The following is a 14,609-nucleotide window of genomic DNA, read 5'->3' as shown; positions in this document are numbered from 1 at the left end:
GCGGGGAAATTACCATAAAAATGAATCGGCGGCGTTAAAGCTCCCCAGAGGATGAACCCATCGTGCCCCCGGCGCCTCCAGGACAAACTCTAAAAATAGCTTTGCGCCTATCTACCTCGTGTTCGGGGAGCGTGTCTCTCTGCAGGTTCTTCTCGGTTTGGGGGGGGGTTAAGCCTGGTTCTGCATAAAGAATGAGGAGGAGATTCGGAGCTGAATTAAGAGACGAGGAGCCGAGGAGAGCAGCTGAGTCTGCAGGAGGCTGATTAACATTTAATGCAGCTGAGAGACGGATCTGTCTGCCTGCCCATCCGGAGGAGCTCGCTGTGAAGCGGGAGAAACAATATCGCAGCACCCAAATGTCTGATTATGATTACCAGGCTCCCGGCTTCCCGTGTAAAGATTTCATTCGAAGCCCCTCGGAGGTGTTTCTCCATAATTAAATGGTCGTTCAGCGGTGCAACGCATCGTAAAGCGGACCGGATCCAAAAATGTAAAAGGGGAGCGAGTAGAACTTTTAGATCCCTGATACTACCATACTGGAAGATATAGATCTATTTGTGGTTTGATTCCAGCAGCTGGTTGTTAAGGATCTATATTCCCACATTTTATATATTTTTTTGCAACCGTCCTCTCAAAAAAAAAACGTCCTCTTCAAATAATTTACCGACCAGTAAACCAAAAAGAAATACCAAATTAAACCATTTTATTGGTAGTAATTTATAAAGCATTCCCTGCTTTATGGTCTGTTTGTTCTCTAAACGTTATTTACTGTGTTGAAGAAGACTTGAAACTATAGATTGAGACCACAAACTCATATTTACAATGTTTACTGATTTTCTCATAGACGTCTATGGGACCAGAGGAGTCGCCCCCTGCTGGTCGCTACAGAGAAGCGTCACTTTTCAGAACCAGAAGTTTCCGCCTGGGTTTCACCTACTTACTTGAAGACGAAGGGAGAAGCTGATGAAAGTGTCTCAGGATGTTGATCCCACACTCATGTGCCTGCAGTCGTTACCGTGGGCATAATACCCGCTGTTCATTTATGAGTGCAGCGCCTCTCGGGGGGGGGGCCCTCGCTTTCCACCCCGAGCGCGCCCGATCCGTCACCACAACCACAGTAGTTTCAACTTCAGAGTCGCTGAAACCGAACCCACACCGCGGCCTGTCAGCATCTTCCTTCCCTCCAGACGCCGAATGCAGCACGAGTTAAATGGAGTTAAACGAGCAGAACCCAGTGAGAGCTTTCAAAACACGAGCCCGAATCCAACTCTACAACACGAGTCGCCCTGCGAAAGGTCACAAAGAAACAACCTCTCTTTGTGTGGAGATCTAAAACTGCAGGTATTTCTCGTGTCTAAGTCGGTTACAACTCGCCCACGTAATAATAACCCCTCCTATTAACGGCGGAGTGATTCACAAAGGAGCCCCCCCCCCCCGAAGCAACCCATGTGAAACACTTGATACGAGCCAGATACGAGTGAAGAAATGAGCCAAAAAGCTTTCTAATTTATGTAGAAATATGCAGCAGCTCGTTGGCCCGTGGCGGCTCTCAGCGGGCCGCTCTCCGCTGCCTGTAATCAAGAGATGCCGCGGCAGCACGCCGCGCGATGCCCGTCATTTCGTTTCCTCAAAAAGAAAAGAAGGGGGCGGGGGAGGGGGGGGCGCAGATGTTCCCTCTCGGATGCGATGCTGGTGGGCGTCGCATTGGCGCCGCGCGGCCTCCGACGGGCCGGACGCGTGGACCGAGGCGCCGAGCATTCTGGGAGTCAGACCCTCGGCCTCACCGCCGGCAGGCAGCTCGAGGCTCCTCGAGGTCACATTTCTACAAAGCTCACATGACACAGGACGGAGGGCAGAGCGCGGTGACACGAGGGTCAAAGGTCAGTGTGGAGACCTTCCCTCACAGGCCTTTATTTCACCTTTAAAAACGTCTTTACCGCGAAGAAGGAATTTTATTTTGAAAACTGTTGTAACGTATAAAGAGGGTTAGATTGCTGTAAAGTATAAAAAATAAGTTATTTTAATAAAAATTCTTGTGTAAAGCATAAAATAATTGTTTCATTTTCCCATAAAAAGACGTGAAACAAACTCTAAATAATCAAGTTCATCTGTCTATCAACCATTATTATTCAAATTACAATCATTTTTGATTACAGCTGTATTTAGAATATATTTCATCATTATTCTGAGTAGTTTGAAGGGAACCTTCAGGTGAAGCTTTGTGACCAAAGAAACAACACAAAAGAGTCACGCTGCTCAGCACACGTGACCTCGTCATGTGATGCACCTCTGACTCATATTTCATTGTTTCTCCTCCATCAGCCTCCATCCTTCCTGCTTCCATTGCCTCCACTACCTCCTTCATCCTCTTATCAGCGCTCACAGCGGGCCGGAGAGCCACGCGCACACTCTACCCACAATTCACCTCTTCCCTGTAATGAGGATCGGTGCAGAGTTCATACACTGAGCGCAGCAATTAAAGAGAAGTGTGTGAGTCCGCTTGGGTGGAGGAGGTGGAGGAGGTGAAAGGATTATGGGTCGATGCCGTAGTCAGCCATTTCCTTTATGATAATTCACACTTTTATTCTCTCCTGTTGAACAAAACAAAAAAAACAGTTAGGCAACGTGACCTAAATGCACCCAGTTCATATTTAACTTACTTAACTGTTGACGGCTGCTTTACGGCTACACTGCCTCTGACGATGGAATGCACACACACACACACACACACAGGCAGACTCCATCTCCTCTGCGGCTCCGTCTGTGTAACGACATCTCACGCTTGGTTAAGACTCTGCTGCATAATTAGAGCTCTGGCAGCTGATGGATGGCACCGCGGTCCCTCCGACCCGCCGACCTCAGCCTCGCTTCAGGGCCCCTGAGGTCTGCAGGGGGCCCTGAAGGTCTGCAGGGGGCCCTGAAGGTTTCAGTTGAAGGAAGATCCCCCAGTTTTATTTTTGATGTAATGACACGAGTGAGTCAGCAGAGTGGAATGCAGCCATTATTTATGTTTTTATTTGCACCTGTGACAAAGGTCACATGACACCATCACCTTGAATATTAAAAGAAATCTTTCATTTTTTATCTTTCATTTTTTGGCAATTTTGATTGATCAATAAATACGTTGCAGGGATCTGCTTTTGTCAGGAGGCTTTAGAAATGTACAGAGACTTATTTTATTTTAAATTTACATAAAAAGCAACATACCTGTCAATCACTGTGTAGCCCCGCCCTAAAGCATCCCCTGCTTTATGGTCTGTTTGACTCTACATGGACCATCAGTCACTAATTGAACATCATGCTGTATTGAAGAAGACTTGAAACAAGAGACTGAGACCATGAACTCCTGTTTACAATGTTTACTGAGGGAATAAATCAAGAGAGAAGTAGATTCATTTTCTCATCCACGTCTACGGGACCAGAGGTGGACATTTATCACTTCATGCTCACTGTCGTTGTTTTAATAAACACACACAGTACTCCATTAACTGATTGTTAGTGTCGCTCTTCTTATGGGATTTGTTGACGATAAATAAATAAATATTTAATGAGGAGCCTCGTGATCAAACCGCAAACACCCCCCGTCTCCTCGTTCCCATCAGCATGATATATCTCCAAAATGAGTGCTACTTTGCAGCCTGTTTTTGATTTTTTCTTTTTCTTCGTGGTTGTAAATCTCGCTCTCGGAGAGAAGCTTTGATTGGCCGCGGGGAGCGAGCACGGATTGATCCGTGGGTCTTCTGGTCCGAGATGCACATCGAGATAACGAAGCCCCCGATGACGGGAAACCGCCAAGCTGCCCGATCGCCCCCCCGCCGATCGGTTAGGAGGGGAGGAGTCCATTACTGGAGAGGTGGCGAGGTCGCTGACCCCGCTGAACAACGAGCTCCACCCACCAGCTCAGCAGATACACGGAGGACCTTCTCCACCCGCACAAAGGGTCATCGCACTAAACTAAAGGGCACTTTGCACGAGACGTGGAACAGACAGAGCTCCAGCACATTGAATTAAGGTATAAAAGGGAGAAGACGCAGACTCCACACAGGAAGGCGCTGAGGGGTTTGAACCCAGAACCTTCTCCTGTGAGCACACGGTGGAAACCACCACACCAGCTTCATGTTGTACTTCTATCAAAAATATCATAAATAATCTGTGCCTGGTTGAAAGTAGGTGAAGCTTCCACTGTTTCATGAGTGTTTTATTTAATAATTTGATGGCAGCGTTTTTAATAAATGGAGTAGGCACAAGAGATGTAGTTCCAAAGATGAAGGTGGTGGTTTCCTAACGAGCACGTGATGCCCTCTGACCTCTGAGTTGATTGAGAGCCAGATGCAGACAGCTGTCATGGAAACGAGACTCCTCCAGATGTGCTCCAGGGGTTTCCCTTTCCAGTGATCAGACACAGAGGACACAGAAAGTAAAACTTAGCGGCGCTTTTGTGACCTCTGACCTCGACAGTGGACGGAGGTCACATCTGGACTCCAGCCCGCAGACGGAAGGAAACCGTCGCTCCAACGTGCGGGGGCCTCGGCCTGCAGTGACACCGCCCGCTGTGTTCAGCCAACATCCTCCGCTCGGCGTGTCAGTCGGTCCGGAGGCCGACGGGGGCCGAGTGGAGAAGCTGGTGTTTCCAACGTCTGCTCGTGGAGCTTCTCTCGCCCCTCCAGCGGGCCGGCGGTGGACCGATGCCAGAGCTCGGCCTGCAGAGGAGGAGGCGCTAACGAGGCTGAGCCAGCGAGGAGGTGAAGCTGCAGCAGGGCGACCTTTGACCTCCGGGAGGCGCTCTCTCTCTCTCAGGCTGGGCTGCCTCGGGCGGGGTTGCAGTACTCACCCCCCCCCCCCCCCCCTACTCTCCCCCCACGCTCGCCGTAAGGCAGCGGTCGGGGGTCAGAGAGGCACCACAAGCCCTCCGCCCGGCTTATCACCAGCACAGACGCCGACCCATCGACCAGGAGAGAGGAGGAGGACAGGGAGGAGGACAACAGTGAGTACAGGGACGAGGAGGCAGAGGCGAGAGAGCAGGAGGGAGAGCAGGACAAAAGGGAGGAGGAAAAAAAGGAGGGAGAGAACATGGGAGAGGAAGACATGGAGGAAGAGGATGGAGAGAAGGACAGGGAGGAGGATAACAGCGAGGAGGAGGCAGAGGCGAGGGAGCAGGACAAGAGGGAGCAGGACGGAGAGGAGGAGGGAAGGGAGCGAGGAGGGTTGAGTGTGGAACGTCTCTCTCTCTCGGTTCTGATTATGTTTCGGTAAGCCTGCCGGAGGGGAGGAGAGGAGGAGAGGAAAGGAGGGGAGGATATTAGTTAGGGTGCTAACCGTCTCTGGTTCATACACAAGTTTAAAGTTCAAACAAATTAAATTCCATCTAATAAAGTCTTTCCTCATTTTAAGCTGCTTTCAGACAGTCGAGTATCAGAATGCATTGTTGTCCTCGGGTGAACTCGAGACACAAACCAGAGCAAAAAGAAGGAAGTGCAATGATGACTTCTCTCGTGCGGCGGTCACCGATGTGGCGCCGTGTCCGCCGACGGCTCCTCACACGGAACTTTGGGAGGCGATATGTCAGAGCTCGTTGTGTAAAACATATTACAAAAATCAATTCAAGCAACTGGAGCAAGTCTCACTTGGCCTCTTTGTCCTCAGAACTTTTCAACTTCTCCTAACTGAGTTGCACTATCTGGAGGACACGACGGAGAGTTGATAAACACGTTACTAAGTAGTAAGAACTAACGATGGAGGTTTGTGGTACACACAACATATGATACAAGCTGGAAATACACAATACTGAATTACTCTTTACGCTGTCTCATTTCATATAATAAATACTCGCATTATATATTGTACTCATCTGATGTTCTTGAATAGAGAGATTTTATATTACCGGACAGTTTTTATCTTTGGAGTTTTGTTTGTTATATTTGCGTTGTGTATTGTGTGTTTGTGAGGCTGGATCCCAAAGAGAACAGCCTCCCCAGTAGGAGATGATGGGAGATCAAAGTGTCTGTCAGTCTTTATTCCCTTTGAGTGACAGCATGTTCATTAATAAAGTAGTTTGATGTGATCTTTATTACCAGTAACGTCTGCAGACTGGGAGCAAACGCTTCCCGACGTTTACATCCCAAAATAAAAACTGCATTTCAAAGCAGAAACTTTATTTAGAACATAAACACCAAAAAAAAAAAAAAAATCGACATTTAACAGAAGAAAAAAACCTCTCCGGGTTTCACTCGAGTCACAAGTCGACTCGTCGCAAAGAGAAACCCAGCGAATAAAAGCAGAAGAAGAGCAGATGTTCCCTCAGCTCACGAGCGCCTCGGATGTTTGGCCGCTCCGTCTCTGGACAGCCGGTCGGCCTCCTCGTTGCCTCGGTAACCGGCGTGACCCGGGATGTGCATCTGGGGGGAGGGAGGCAGTCATTGTGTCACACTTAATATAAATATAATATTATATATAATATTTTTCTTAAGCCTCAACATTCCACTGACGTAACATTGCTATGAATTGTGGGTAATCCTCTTGGCAAACACTGCAGGAATGTCAACTTATGGAAAGTGTTCATAAAAAAAAAAGGAATCAAAATGTGTCTTAGAGGCTGAACAGTAATTTGTGATGGGGGGGCTGAGCCTACATCGCGGCCCTGATGTGCCTCTAGCGCCCCCCTGTGGACATTTATCTGACAATGAAGCTCGTCTTCGGCTTTCTTATTGCTGTGTCGCTGATTCTTAAAATCTAAGAAAATAAAAAATATAGGAAACCGAATCAGAGCCACCGGAGTAAGATGAGAAAGTAAAGCGTGTCGGTCGGTGAGCTGCAGGCTGAAAAATACATATTTATTCACAGAAGTAGAGCAACGTAAAAACAACAATGCAGGTCGTTTACCTCACAGGAGAACCGTTTAACATTTGATTGATTTTAAGTTAGTTGTTTATGTGGTGATTATTCTACAGTAACTCTGGAATAAAAAGGATCTGAACGCAGTAGAAGTGGCGGATATTTACCCAGACCACCTCCAGCTCCCCGTTCAGCCGGTCCAGCTGCACAAAGTCATCTTTGTTGGTGATCGGACCGCCGGACTTCAGCCGCCAGCCGTTCAGCTTCCAGTTCTTCACCCAGCTGGTCACACCTGCAGCGAGCACAGCGGCCAGGTCAAGGCTCAGCCTGGAGGGGGACCTGGGTTACCTAACCCCGAGAACCCCCCCTCCACCCGCCCACCACAGCCCAAACTACTAAACGCAGCACGGACACGTCGCTTCTTTTCATTTGTGTGACACTCCCACCGACCCGCTGGTCAGTACCCGGTGCTTTTACACAAGATGATCCATTTCCTCCAACGCAACTTCGAGCGGGTCAGGCGTCTGGCTTCGGTAACCGTGGCGATCAGAAAAACTCAGTCAATCCTGGAGTTACCTCCCTGCCCCCTTAGTCCCGCCGGGCAGCTCAGGCCTCACGACTCACCGTTGATGGTGAACTTGCTGTCGGTGTAGAGGACCAACTTCTTGATGTTGTTCTCTTTGGCTTGTTCCAGCGCTTTGCAGGCTGCCTGATTCACTCACACACACACACACACACACACACACACACAAACATGAACGCACTGCGTCCTCGCCGTGTAGGTGCATGGCGATTAAACGTTGCCCAAAGAGTTCTGCACCTGCACTTCTGCCCGCTGGTTGGTCTGTCGTCCCTGCAGCGGCTCAGCCACATTTCTGCAGGAAAGCAGTGGTGAATGTGACGATTCAACGGGTTTGAATTGGCACCTCTAAAAGGTGTGTGTGTGTGTGTGTGTGTGTGTGTGTGTGTGTGTGTGTGTGTGTGTGTTTTTTTTCTCACAGCGGGTGGTCGTGGCCCCAGTACACTCCGATGCCGGCCCGGGCGCCCTTCTGTCCGTTGCCGGAGCAGCAGCCATCGGTGTAGACGACCACGGCGTCGCCTGGGCAGAGGGAGAGAGGCAGAAGTTAGCTCATGTTTTACTTAATCACATTTAAACATTACAGAGCACCAGCAGCTAAAAGGATCACTTTACACTAAACCTAAAGTGTTTCTACTCAAGTTGGATGAAAGAACATTCATTTCGTCTCCTTACCCATGTAGGTGAAACCGTCTGTGCTTTTTGAAGACGAGCTCTCTGCCGGCTTCACTCGTTTGGGTTGGGAGTCGGCGTCCTGGTCGGAGTGGCACCTCTTCCTGCCGATGGGGATGTACTCCAGAGCCTCCGGGCCTCTTCTGGGAAGCAGAGCGTCCGCCGACTCCACGCACTGAGCGGCTGAAGGCCGGGAAACAGAGACCACAAATCTACTCACAGAACTTCCAGATGATGGGAAGTCTTCTTAGCGACCTTGAGACAGCAATGCTGAACAGACTACAGACTACAGCCACTGGAAACCGCGTCGGAGGGCTGCGCGGCAGGAAAGCACCATATTTGTAGCAGCTTACCTTTCTTCACCTCTGGGACTGGAGAAGGCTCAACCCCTCTGAAGAACGCCCAGGCATCTTTCTCACATGCGAACTTCTTAAAAGAGGCGGCGGGAAATTTGTCCACCTGGCTCTTACATTCATCCCTAACAGAACAGTGAAACAGAAGTCAAGTCTGTCCTGATCGGGTGTTTCTTCCTCAGGTGGATACTTGGCTGATTATTTTGGATCTGTACCGATGCTCCATTTTCATGATGCTTTTTCTACACATTTGTTAGACTAAAACCCAAAATCAAAATGTGACATTTTTCGCCTTCCTTGTTTGCGGCAGCGCAGCAGAGCACATATTAGCAGCCTGTACAAACCACGGGGAGGTTTTCGATGAATTTGTCAATGTGTCAGCCGTGTTTTAGGTGAGTTAATGCTGCTTAGCAACGCCCACCACACGGCGAGTGTTTTGATGGAAGAAATTCAATATCAGTCAAATAAAAGAGGCCAAGGAGGCGTTAAAACACGAGCTATCCGAATGGAGTCTGGCGTCTCTCGCTAAATATGAAACGCACCTTGAAGGGATCAATGGCTTTCGGTGTTCTGAAAAACACACGTGCTGACAGTGCGGTGTAAACGGTCTCACCATGACGTGTACACGCCGGGTTTGAATCCTTTCTGCACGGCGTAGAAGAACTTTCCCTTCGCCATGTCGTCGGCGGCGCTGCAGGCGGTCCTGCGTAATGTCACTGCTCTGAAAAGACCAGTCAGTCTGAGCATCACGACGCGGATGTGGCTAACATCGTGGCGTTAACTCAGAACACTATTGTATACATTTACATCTGACTTGTCAGTGGGTGTTTTGATATAAAACCCTTTAAATGTAGCTAATAGCTAGGTTAGCTAATGTTAGCTGCTTTGCCTGCCTTGAATCTGAAAAATAAATAGGCAAACGCTATTTTTAAGTATTCCGAATAGTTTTAACAACAGTATAACCTCTGCTGGAGTCCGGAGTTAAGCGTTTGATTAAAGCGTGGTATGTCCAGCAAAAAAGAAATGACCAATAAAGTGAACAGCAATGTTGACAACGACAGTCACCGGTCAACACAAACTCTCGCGATGTTCTTATCCCTCAGAGCGTGAACTCGAAGAGCTCTCGCGATACTAAAATGCGACTTCCGTATTGGATTAAACCAACTCTCGCGATGGTCCGGCCTCTTCCTTGGCCGTCGTTGACAGAGGTTAGTCGTGCTACTTTTCAGAGGACTGGCTTTGCTACCCTAAAATGTGCTTTAATGTCGTTTTATCTTTACATAAACCCTTCGTAACGCTTCTCGAGACTCTGATACCTTAGATTATGCCATCTGTGGCGACGGATGGCTGTTTTATTTGACCAAATTAAGCGTAGTAGAGAAGCTCTGGTGACGGTGTTCTTGTAATGGGGAGTAACGTTTATTAGCAGGCCGTACATGTGTTCGGTTACTAGCTACGCTCTCTCGGAGAAGGACGTAAATGTTCATGTAAATCTTTTAAATGCGTTGTTTAATGTTAAATTGGTTACTTGTGTATGATAGTAACTGAACTCTTAAGCCTAAAGGTAGCCGGGGTAAACTGCAGTTATTTAAGCTAGCTAATGCTCCCTTTCAGCTAGCCGTAGCTTATCCTAGTTGACCTGCTGAGAGTATGGTTAATATTTAGATTTATCTTTTTGTATCACCTCGTACACATTTTTACCCTTTACTGTTACCGATGTCGACTATGCACGCTAGTTATCCCGGTTAGCATTGAGCTGCCTCTTAGCCCACAGTACATGCTGGGTTAGCTAGCTCCTCCAGGATTCATGTGAAGATGTAGAATCCGAGGCTCACTGTGTGTAAACCTGCATTTCTTTTCTCCTTGCAGAGACAACGGCCATGTTCAGTACTAGCGCCAAAATAGTGAAGCCTAATGGCGAAAAGCCAGACGAGTTTGAGTCCGGGATCTCTCAGGTAAGACCTTTTTGAGTTGATTTAACCGCGATCTGTATCGTAGGTCTTCAGACTGAATGTGTGAGAACATGACGAACCACAGATTATTTGACATGATATTTTAAAAGCCTAGATCAGAATGAAGTGGGGTTTTTTTAGATACAGCAAAAGTATAACGTTACTTACGTGCAGAAATCCGCGATTGGGAGAAGTCTATAATTGAGAGAAAACGACACGTGTTCAGGAATTAATCGTATGTGTAGGTTTCTGAATATCAACAAAGCAGCTTCTGCTTCGTCACAATAGAAACTGCTTTTGTCTTTAATACCTCAGAGTGGATTTAAATCATCAGTGCTGTGTAAAATAAACTTTTCTCCCTTCAGGCTCTACTCGAGCTGGAGATGAACTCCGACCTTAAGGCTCAGCTGAGAGAGCTGAACATCACTGCTGCAAAGGTAGGACCACTTTTAAATATACGTCTGTTATGAGTTAAAGCGCTACCTGTTGTAAGCACCATAGTGCTGGTTCCGCAGATCAACCCGACGTGGTCATCCAGCGAGGTCACTCTCCTGGCTCTGTCCTGGTGGCGTTATGGGAGCGTAGCGTTCAGCTGAGACGTACAATCCCGTTCCACAGCGTCGGAGACAAAGCTCTGACCCCGGCCTCCGGTCGGTGGGGACGAGTGTCCTGCATATTCCTACAACTTCCCAGAGTCCTTTGGGCCGTGACTGGGGGGCTAAACCATGCAGTGCACATTCTTTCATGTCAGGGCATTAAAAGTTTTGGTATTTTACTGCAGTGATCTGAATTGTCATTCTCTGTAGCTTGTTAATCCTGAAATCTGGGTTTGAAGTAGTGGGGCTCTTGCAAAGCTTTTGTCATTTTTTATTAAATGATTTCTTTTCCATTTTTACTTTAAAGGAAATCGAGGTTGGTGGCAGCAGGAAAGCCATCATCATCTTCGTTCCTGTTCCTCAGCTGAAGTCCTTCCAGAAGATTCAGGTGCGCCTGGTGAGGGAGCTGGAGAAGAAGTTCAGCGGAAAGCACGTCGTCTTCATTGCACAGGTGAGAAGGATGATGCAGCTGCTTCAGATACTGTAGCGGTTTTGGGAGAGTCTCACAAGCCTACATGTCTGGTGACCTCCTTAGGGGTGTGCTGAATCAATGCTGGTTGTCTTTAGCGTTTCACCTGTTGTCCCGACGTGGTCATCCAGTGAGGTCACTCTCCTGGCTCTGTCCTGGTGGCGTTATGGGAGCGTAGCGTTCAGCTGAGACGTACAATCCCGTTCCACAGCGTCGGAGACAAAGCTCTGACCCCGGCCTCCGGTCGGTGGGGACGGGCGTCCTGCATATTCCTACAACTTCCCAGAGTCCTTTGGGCCGTGACTGGGGGGCTAAACCATGCAGTGCACATTGTCTCACCTGTCAGGGTTTGACTGATGTCACATCAATGTCGGATATCAATGGTTTACTAAAGTTTGATCAATACAATTTTAGTCAAAAACCGTTTTCTGTCTGCAAAACTTTATATATTTACGAGTTTTTCTGTTGAAATGTATTTTATGCAGACAGAAGCAAGCAGTCTTTGACGCTGTCGAGTAAAGCTAAGAGGAGCATGAATATCAGCAGGTTATATCAGTCTTGCCCTGCTGCTTTTGTTTCCGAAACTATTTCCCTCCTTGGATTATTTCAGTTAGTGTTTGTGAATCTGATTTGGTGATTAATGAAGAGCCTGTTGTATTTCCAGAGGAGGATTCTGCCCAAACCCACCCGGAAAAGCCGCATTAAGAATAAGCAGAAGCGTCCCAGAAGGTGAGTAGCGTTTGATTCACATCACCAATAATAATGAGTGTTAGGTGTTTCTCGTTCATGTTAATAGAATTTATATATATATATTCCTGTCCCTGGTATTTACTGCCATTTTGAACTTTTACAGGATAACACATTCAGGAACTGCTGTTGACTTAAATGAACACTAATGGTCCTATGACATCTTATTGTAGGGTCATAATTAATATGCAAACCGGCATCATGATACATGAGCAGATTCTTTTTAAAGCCAAAAATATCAATGTATCAAATTTGATTAACCATTTGGTTTGTTGACCGTTGTAAGACGTGTTTTTTAAGGTTGAAGATGCTTAAATTCACAAAAAATGTTAAATCCATAGAGCTTCATCTGATGTTTAATTATCCATTCCTGGGACATTTGTAAAATAATTGTTGAATCGCCCCAAAAAATTGGGAATACAATTCTTGTTCTTTAAAATAAACATTGTTGTACTTAAACGTGATATAAACTAATAGCAAAAAGTGGTATTGTTGTCCCGACGTGGTCATCCAGCGAGGTCACTCTCCTGGCTCTGTCCTGGTGGCGTTATGGGAGCGTAGCGCTCAGCTGAGACGTACAATCCCGTTCCACAGCGTCGGAGACAAAGCTCTGACCCCGGCCTCCGGTCGGTGGGGACGAGCGTCCTGCATATTCCTACATCTTCCCAGAGTCCTTTGGGCCGTGACTGGGGGGCTAAACCATGCAGTGCACAACACCTGTCTACAGAGGAGTCCTCAAGACAGAGACTCCAAATTTTTATTAACCGTTTTTACCAAACGACACAGGTTTAGAGACTTTTAATGACAAATCATATTTCTCCTAACATAACCTGAATTGATTAGATAACTGCTGCCACTGTTGTATTTGATTTAATCTGCCGATAATATTCCAATAAATTTGTGGCTGTCAGTCAAAACTTTTAAAAACCTGATGTGTCTTCAAATGTTCTTTCAACTGCAAGAAATGAGAGTAGTTATAAATATCTTTCAGAATATTATCCATTACTGGACTAATGGCGCCAAACCAGGCACATGAGCTCTGTTGTGTATTAACGTGCTTTTGATTCTCAGCCGCACGCTGACCTCGGTGCACAACGCCATCTTGGAAGACCTGGTGTTCCCCAGCGAGATCGTTGGAAAGAGAATCCGGGTGAAGATGGACTGCAGCCGGCTCATCAAGGTCCACCTGGACAAGGCTCAGCAGAACAACGTGGAACACAAAGTGAGTCATTTATCAATTGCATCTGATTTTTATTCTGCATCAGTGCATTTTAATCTACCATGTAACATCTGAAAATAGGGGGAAACTGATCGAAACCGGTCAATGGGTCTGTTTTCTTTTAAACAGCTGTTTAAAAAAAGAATATGAATAACTTTCTAGATTCCTGCTCATGGAGACTTGGAGAGGTTTTTTAGATTAATCTACAAATGAGTGGCGTTTGAAGCATTAGCACACTATGAACCCGACGTGGTCATCCAGCGAGGTCACTCTCCTGGCTCTGTCCTGGTGGCGTTATGGGAGCGTAGCGGTCAGCTGAGACGTACAATCCCGTTCCACAGCGTCGGAGACAAAGCTCTGACCCCGGCCTCCGGTCGGTGGGGACGGGCGTCCTGCATATTCCTACAACTTCCCAGAGTCCTTTGGGCCGTGACTGGGGGGCTAAACCATGCAGTGCACAACCTCCGCCTTAAATCTTAGTTTAAAATGTATCTCGCATTGTTTGTGAACCTTTACTGGGCTCAGCTTCTTCAATGAAAACAAAATCTTAAAGTTCACACAAACTAGAGAAAAGGTCCCCAACCTATTCACGTGATGATTCAAAATTGTTTTTCATCTTCCAGGTGGAGACTTTCACTGGTGTCTACAAGAAACTCACAGGCAAAGACGTCGTTTTCGAATTCCCCGAATTCCAGCTCTAAATGCAGCCAACAAAATAAATTTGTTTACTGTCACAATGGTTTGTTTTTGTCATTTTGTGGTTTTATTCTGCAGTTGGTGTTTTTTGGGGTGAAGAACCTGGACTATAAATTATGTAAAACTTTTACTGAAGTCCTTATATTAAAACCAAACTTGTCAGCTGGCACTCAACCAATTTATGTATTTAAGAGAAAAAAGCCACAGCAGATGTGTACCAATTAAAACATTTAACAAGTAAATGTCTCTACAGTTGGCAGTGCATGTTAATAGGTTAAAGCTCTTTATAGAGCCAGATTTCATATTCTAGACCAATACGTGATCTCACCTGTTCCCTTAACTTCTGTAAAATATTTTTATTTCATTGAAGTATAGAGGGCGCCATTCCTCCCACTTTGTATCACGCTGCTCTTGATTTTCCGAGCTAGTGTCATGTCATAAACTGCATTATACACAGGAAGCTCAAAAGGAATCTGAACCCATGATACATACCATGT

At 46.8% G+C, this 14,609-nt stretch overlaps 2 protein-coding genes and 4 non-coding genes across 9 annotated transcripts; 5 read left to right on the top strand and 1 right to left on the bottom strand.

The window, feature by feature from the left end:
• Positions 1 to 6,135: 6,135 nt before the first annotated feature.
• Positions 6,136 to 9,547, bottom strand: rnaseh1 (ribonuclease H1). 2 transcript variants are annotated; one of them, XM_040161112.2, is made up of 9 exons: positions 9,397 to 9,547; positions 9,047 to 9,154; positions 8,434 to 8,558; positions 8,084 to 8,263; positions 7,831 to 7,930; positions 7,652 to 7,706; positions 7,456 to 7,540; positions 6,999 to 7,123; positions 6,136 to 6,395 (listed from the first exon to the last, which is right to left on the bottom strand). In XM_040161112.2, exons 2-9 carry the CDS (start codon positions 9,109 to 9,111, stop codon positions 6,303 to 6,305), a joined length of 828 nt encoding a protein of 275 aa, XP_040017046.2. In that variant the 5' UTR covers positions 9,112 to 9,154; positions 9,397 to 9,547; the 3' UTR covers positions 6,136 to 6,302. The 2 variants fall into 2 exon arrangements, with proteins under 2 accessions (XP_040017046.2, XP_040017045.2); XM_040161111.2 differs by lacking the exon at positions 9,397 to 9,547 and having other exon boundaries at positions 9,047 to 9,319.
• rps7 (ribosomal protein S7) lies at positions 9,529 to 14,153 on the top strand. 3 transcript variants are annotated; one of them, XM_040161133.2, is made up of 7 exons: positions 9,529 to 9,641; positions 10,303 to 10,388; positions 10,751 to 10,822; positions 11,289 to 11,432; positions 12,115 to 12,179; positions 13,269 to 13,419; positions 14,040 to 14,153. In XM_040161133.2, the coding sequence occupies exons 2-7, from the start codon at positions 10,314 to 10,316 to the stop codon at positions 14,115 to 14,117; spliced, it is 585 nt and encodes a 194-aa protein (XP_040017067.1). In that variant the 5' UTR covers positions 9,529 to 9,641; positions 10,303 to 10,313; the 3' UTR covers positions 14,118 to 14,153. The 3 variants fall into 3 exon arrangements, with proteins under 3 accessions (XP_040017067.1, XP_077949646.1, XP_077949647.1); XM_078093520.1 differs by having other exon boundaries at positions 9,613 to 9,687; XM_078093521.1 differs by having other exon boundaries at positions 9,635 to 9,920.
• LOC120808562 (small nucleolar RNA SNORA73 family) lies at positions 10,907 to 11,125 on the top strand. The gene has a single exon (XR_005709984.1). It is a non-coding gene; the product is annotated as a small nucleolar RNA SNORA73 family (small nucleolar RNA).
• On the top strand, positions 11,565 to 11,783 carry LOC120808564 (small nucleolar RNA SNORA73 family). The gene has a single exon (XR_005709985.2). It is a non-coding gene; the product is annotated as a small nucleolar RNA SNORA73 family (small nucleolar RNA).
• LOC120808561 (small nucleolar RNA SNORA73 family) lies at positions 12,695 to 12,913 on the top strand. Its single transcript, XR_005709983.1, has one exon. It is a non-coding gene; the product is annotated as a small nucleolar RNA SNORA73 family (small nucleolar RNA).
• LOC120808560 (small nucleolar RNA SNORA73 family) lies at positions 13,661 to 13,879 on the top strand. Its single transcript, XR_005709982.2, has one exon. It is a non-coding gene; the product is annotated as a small nucleolar RNA SNORA73 family (small nucleolar RNA).
• Positions 14,154 to 14,609: the final 456 nt, after the last annotated feature.

This window comes from Gasterosteus aculeatus, chromosome 18 (genome assembly GCF_964276395.1).
Source record: "Gasterosteus aculeatus chromosome 18, fGasAcu3.hap1.1, whole genome shotgun sequence".
NCBI classification, from domain to species: Eukaryota; Metazoa; Chordata; class Actinopteri; order Perciformes; family Gasterosteidae; genus Gasterosteus; species Gasterosteus aculeatus.
Note: the sequence above shows the minus strand (reverse complement) of the source record. Positions and strands in the feature narration are given on the sequence as shown.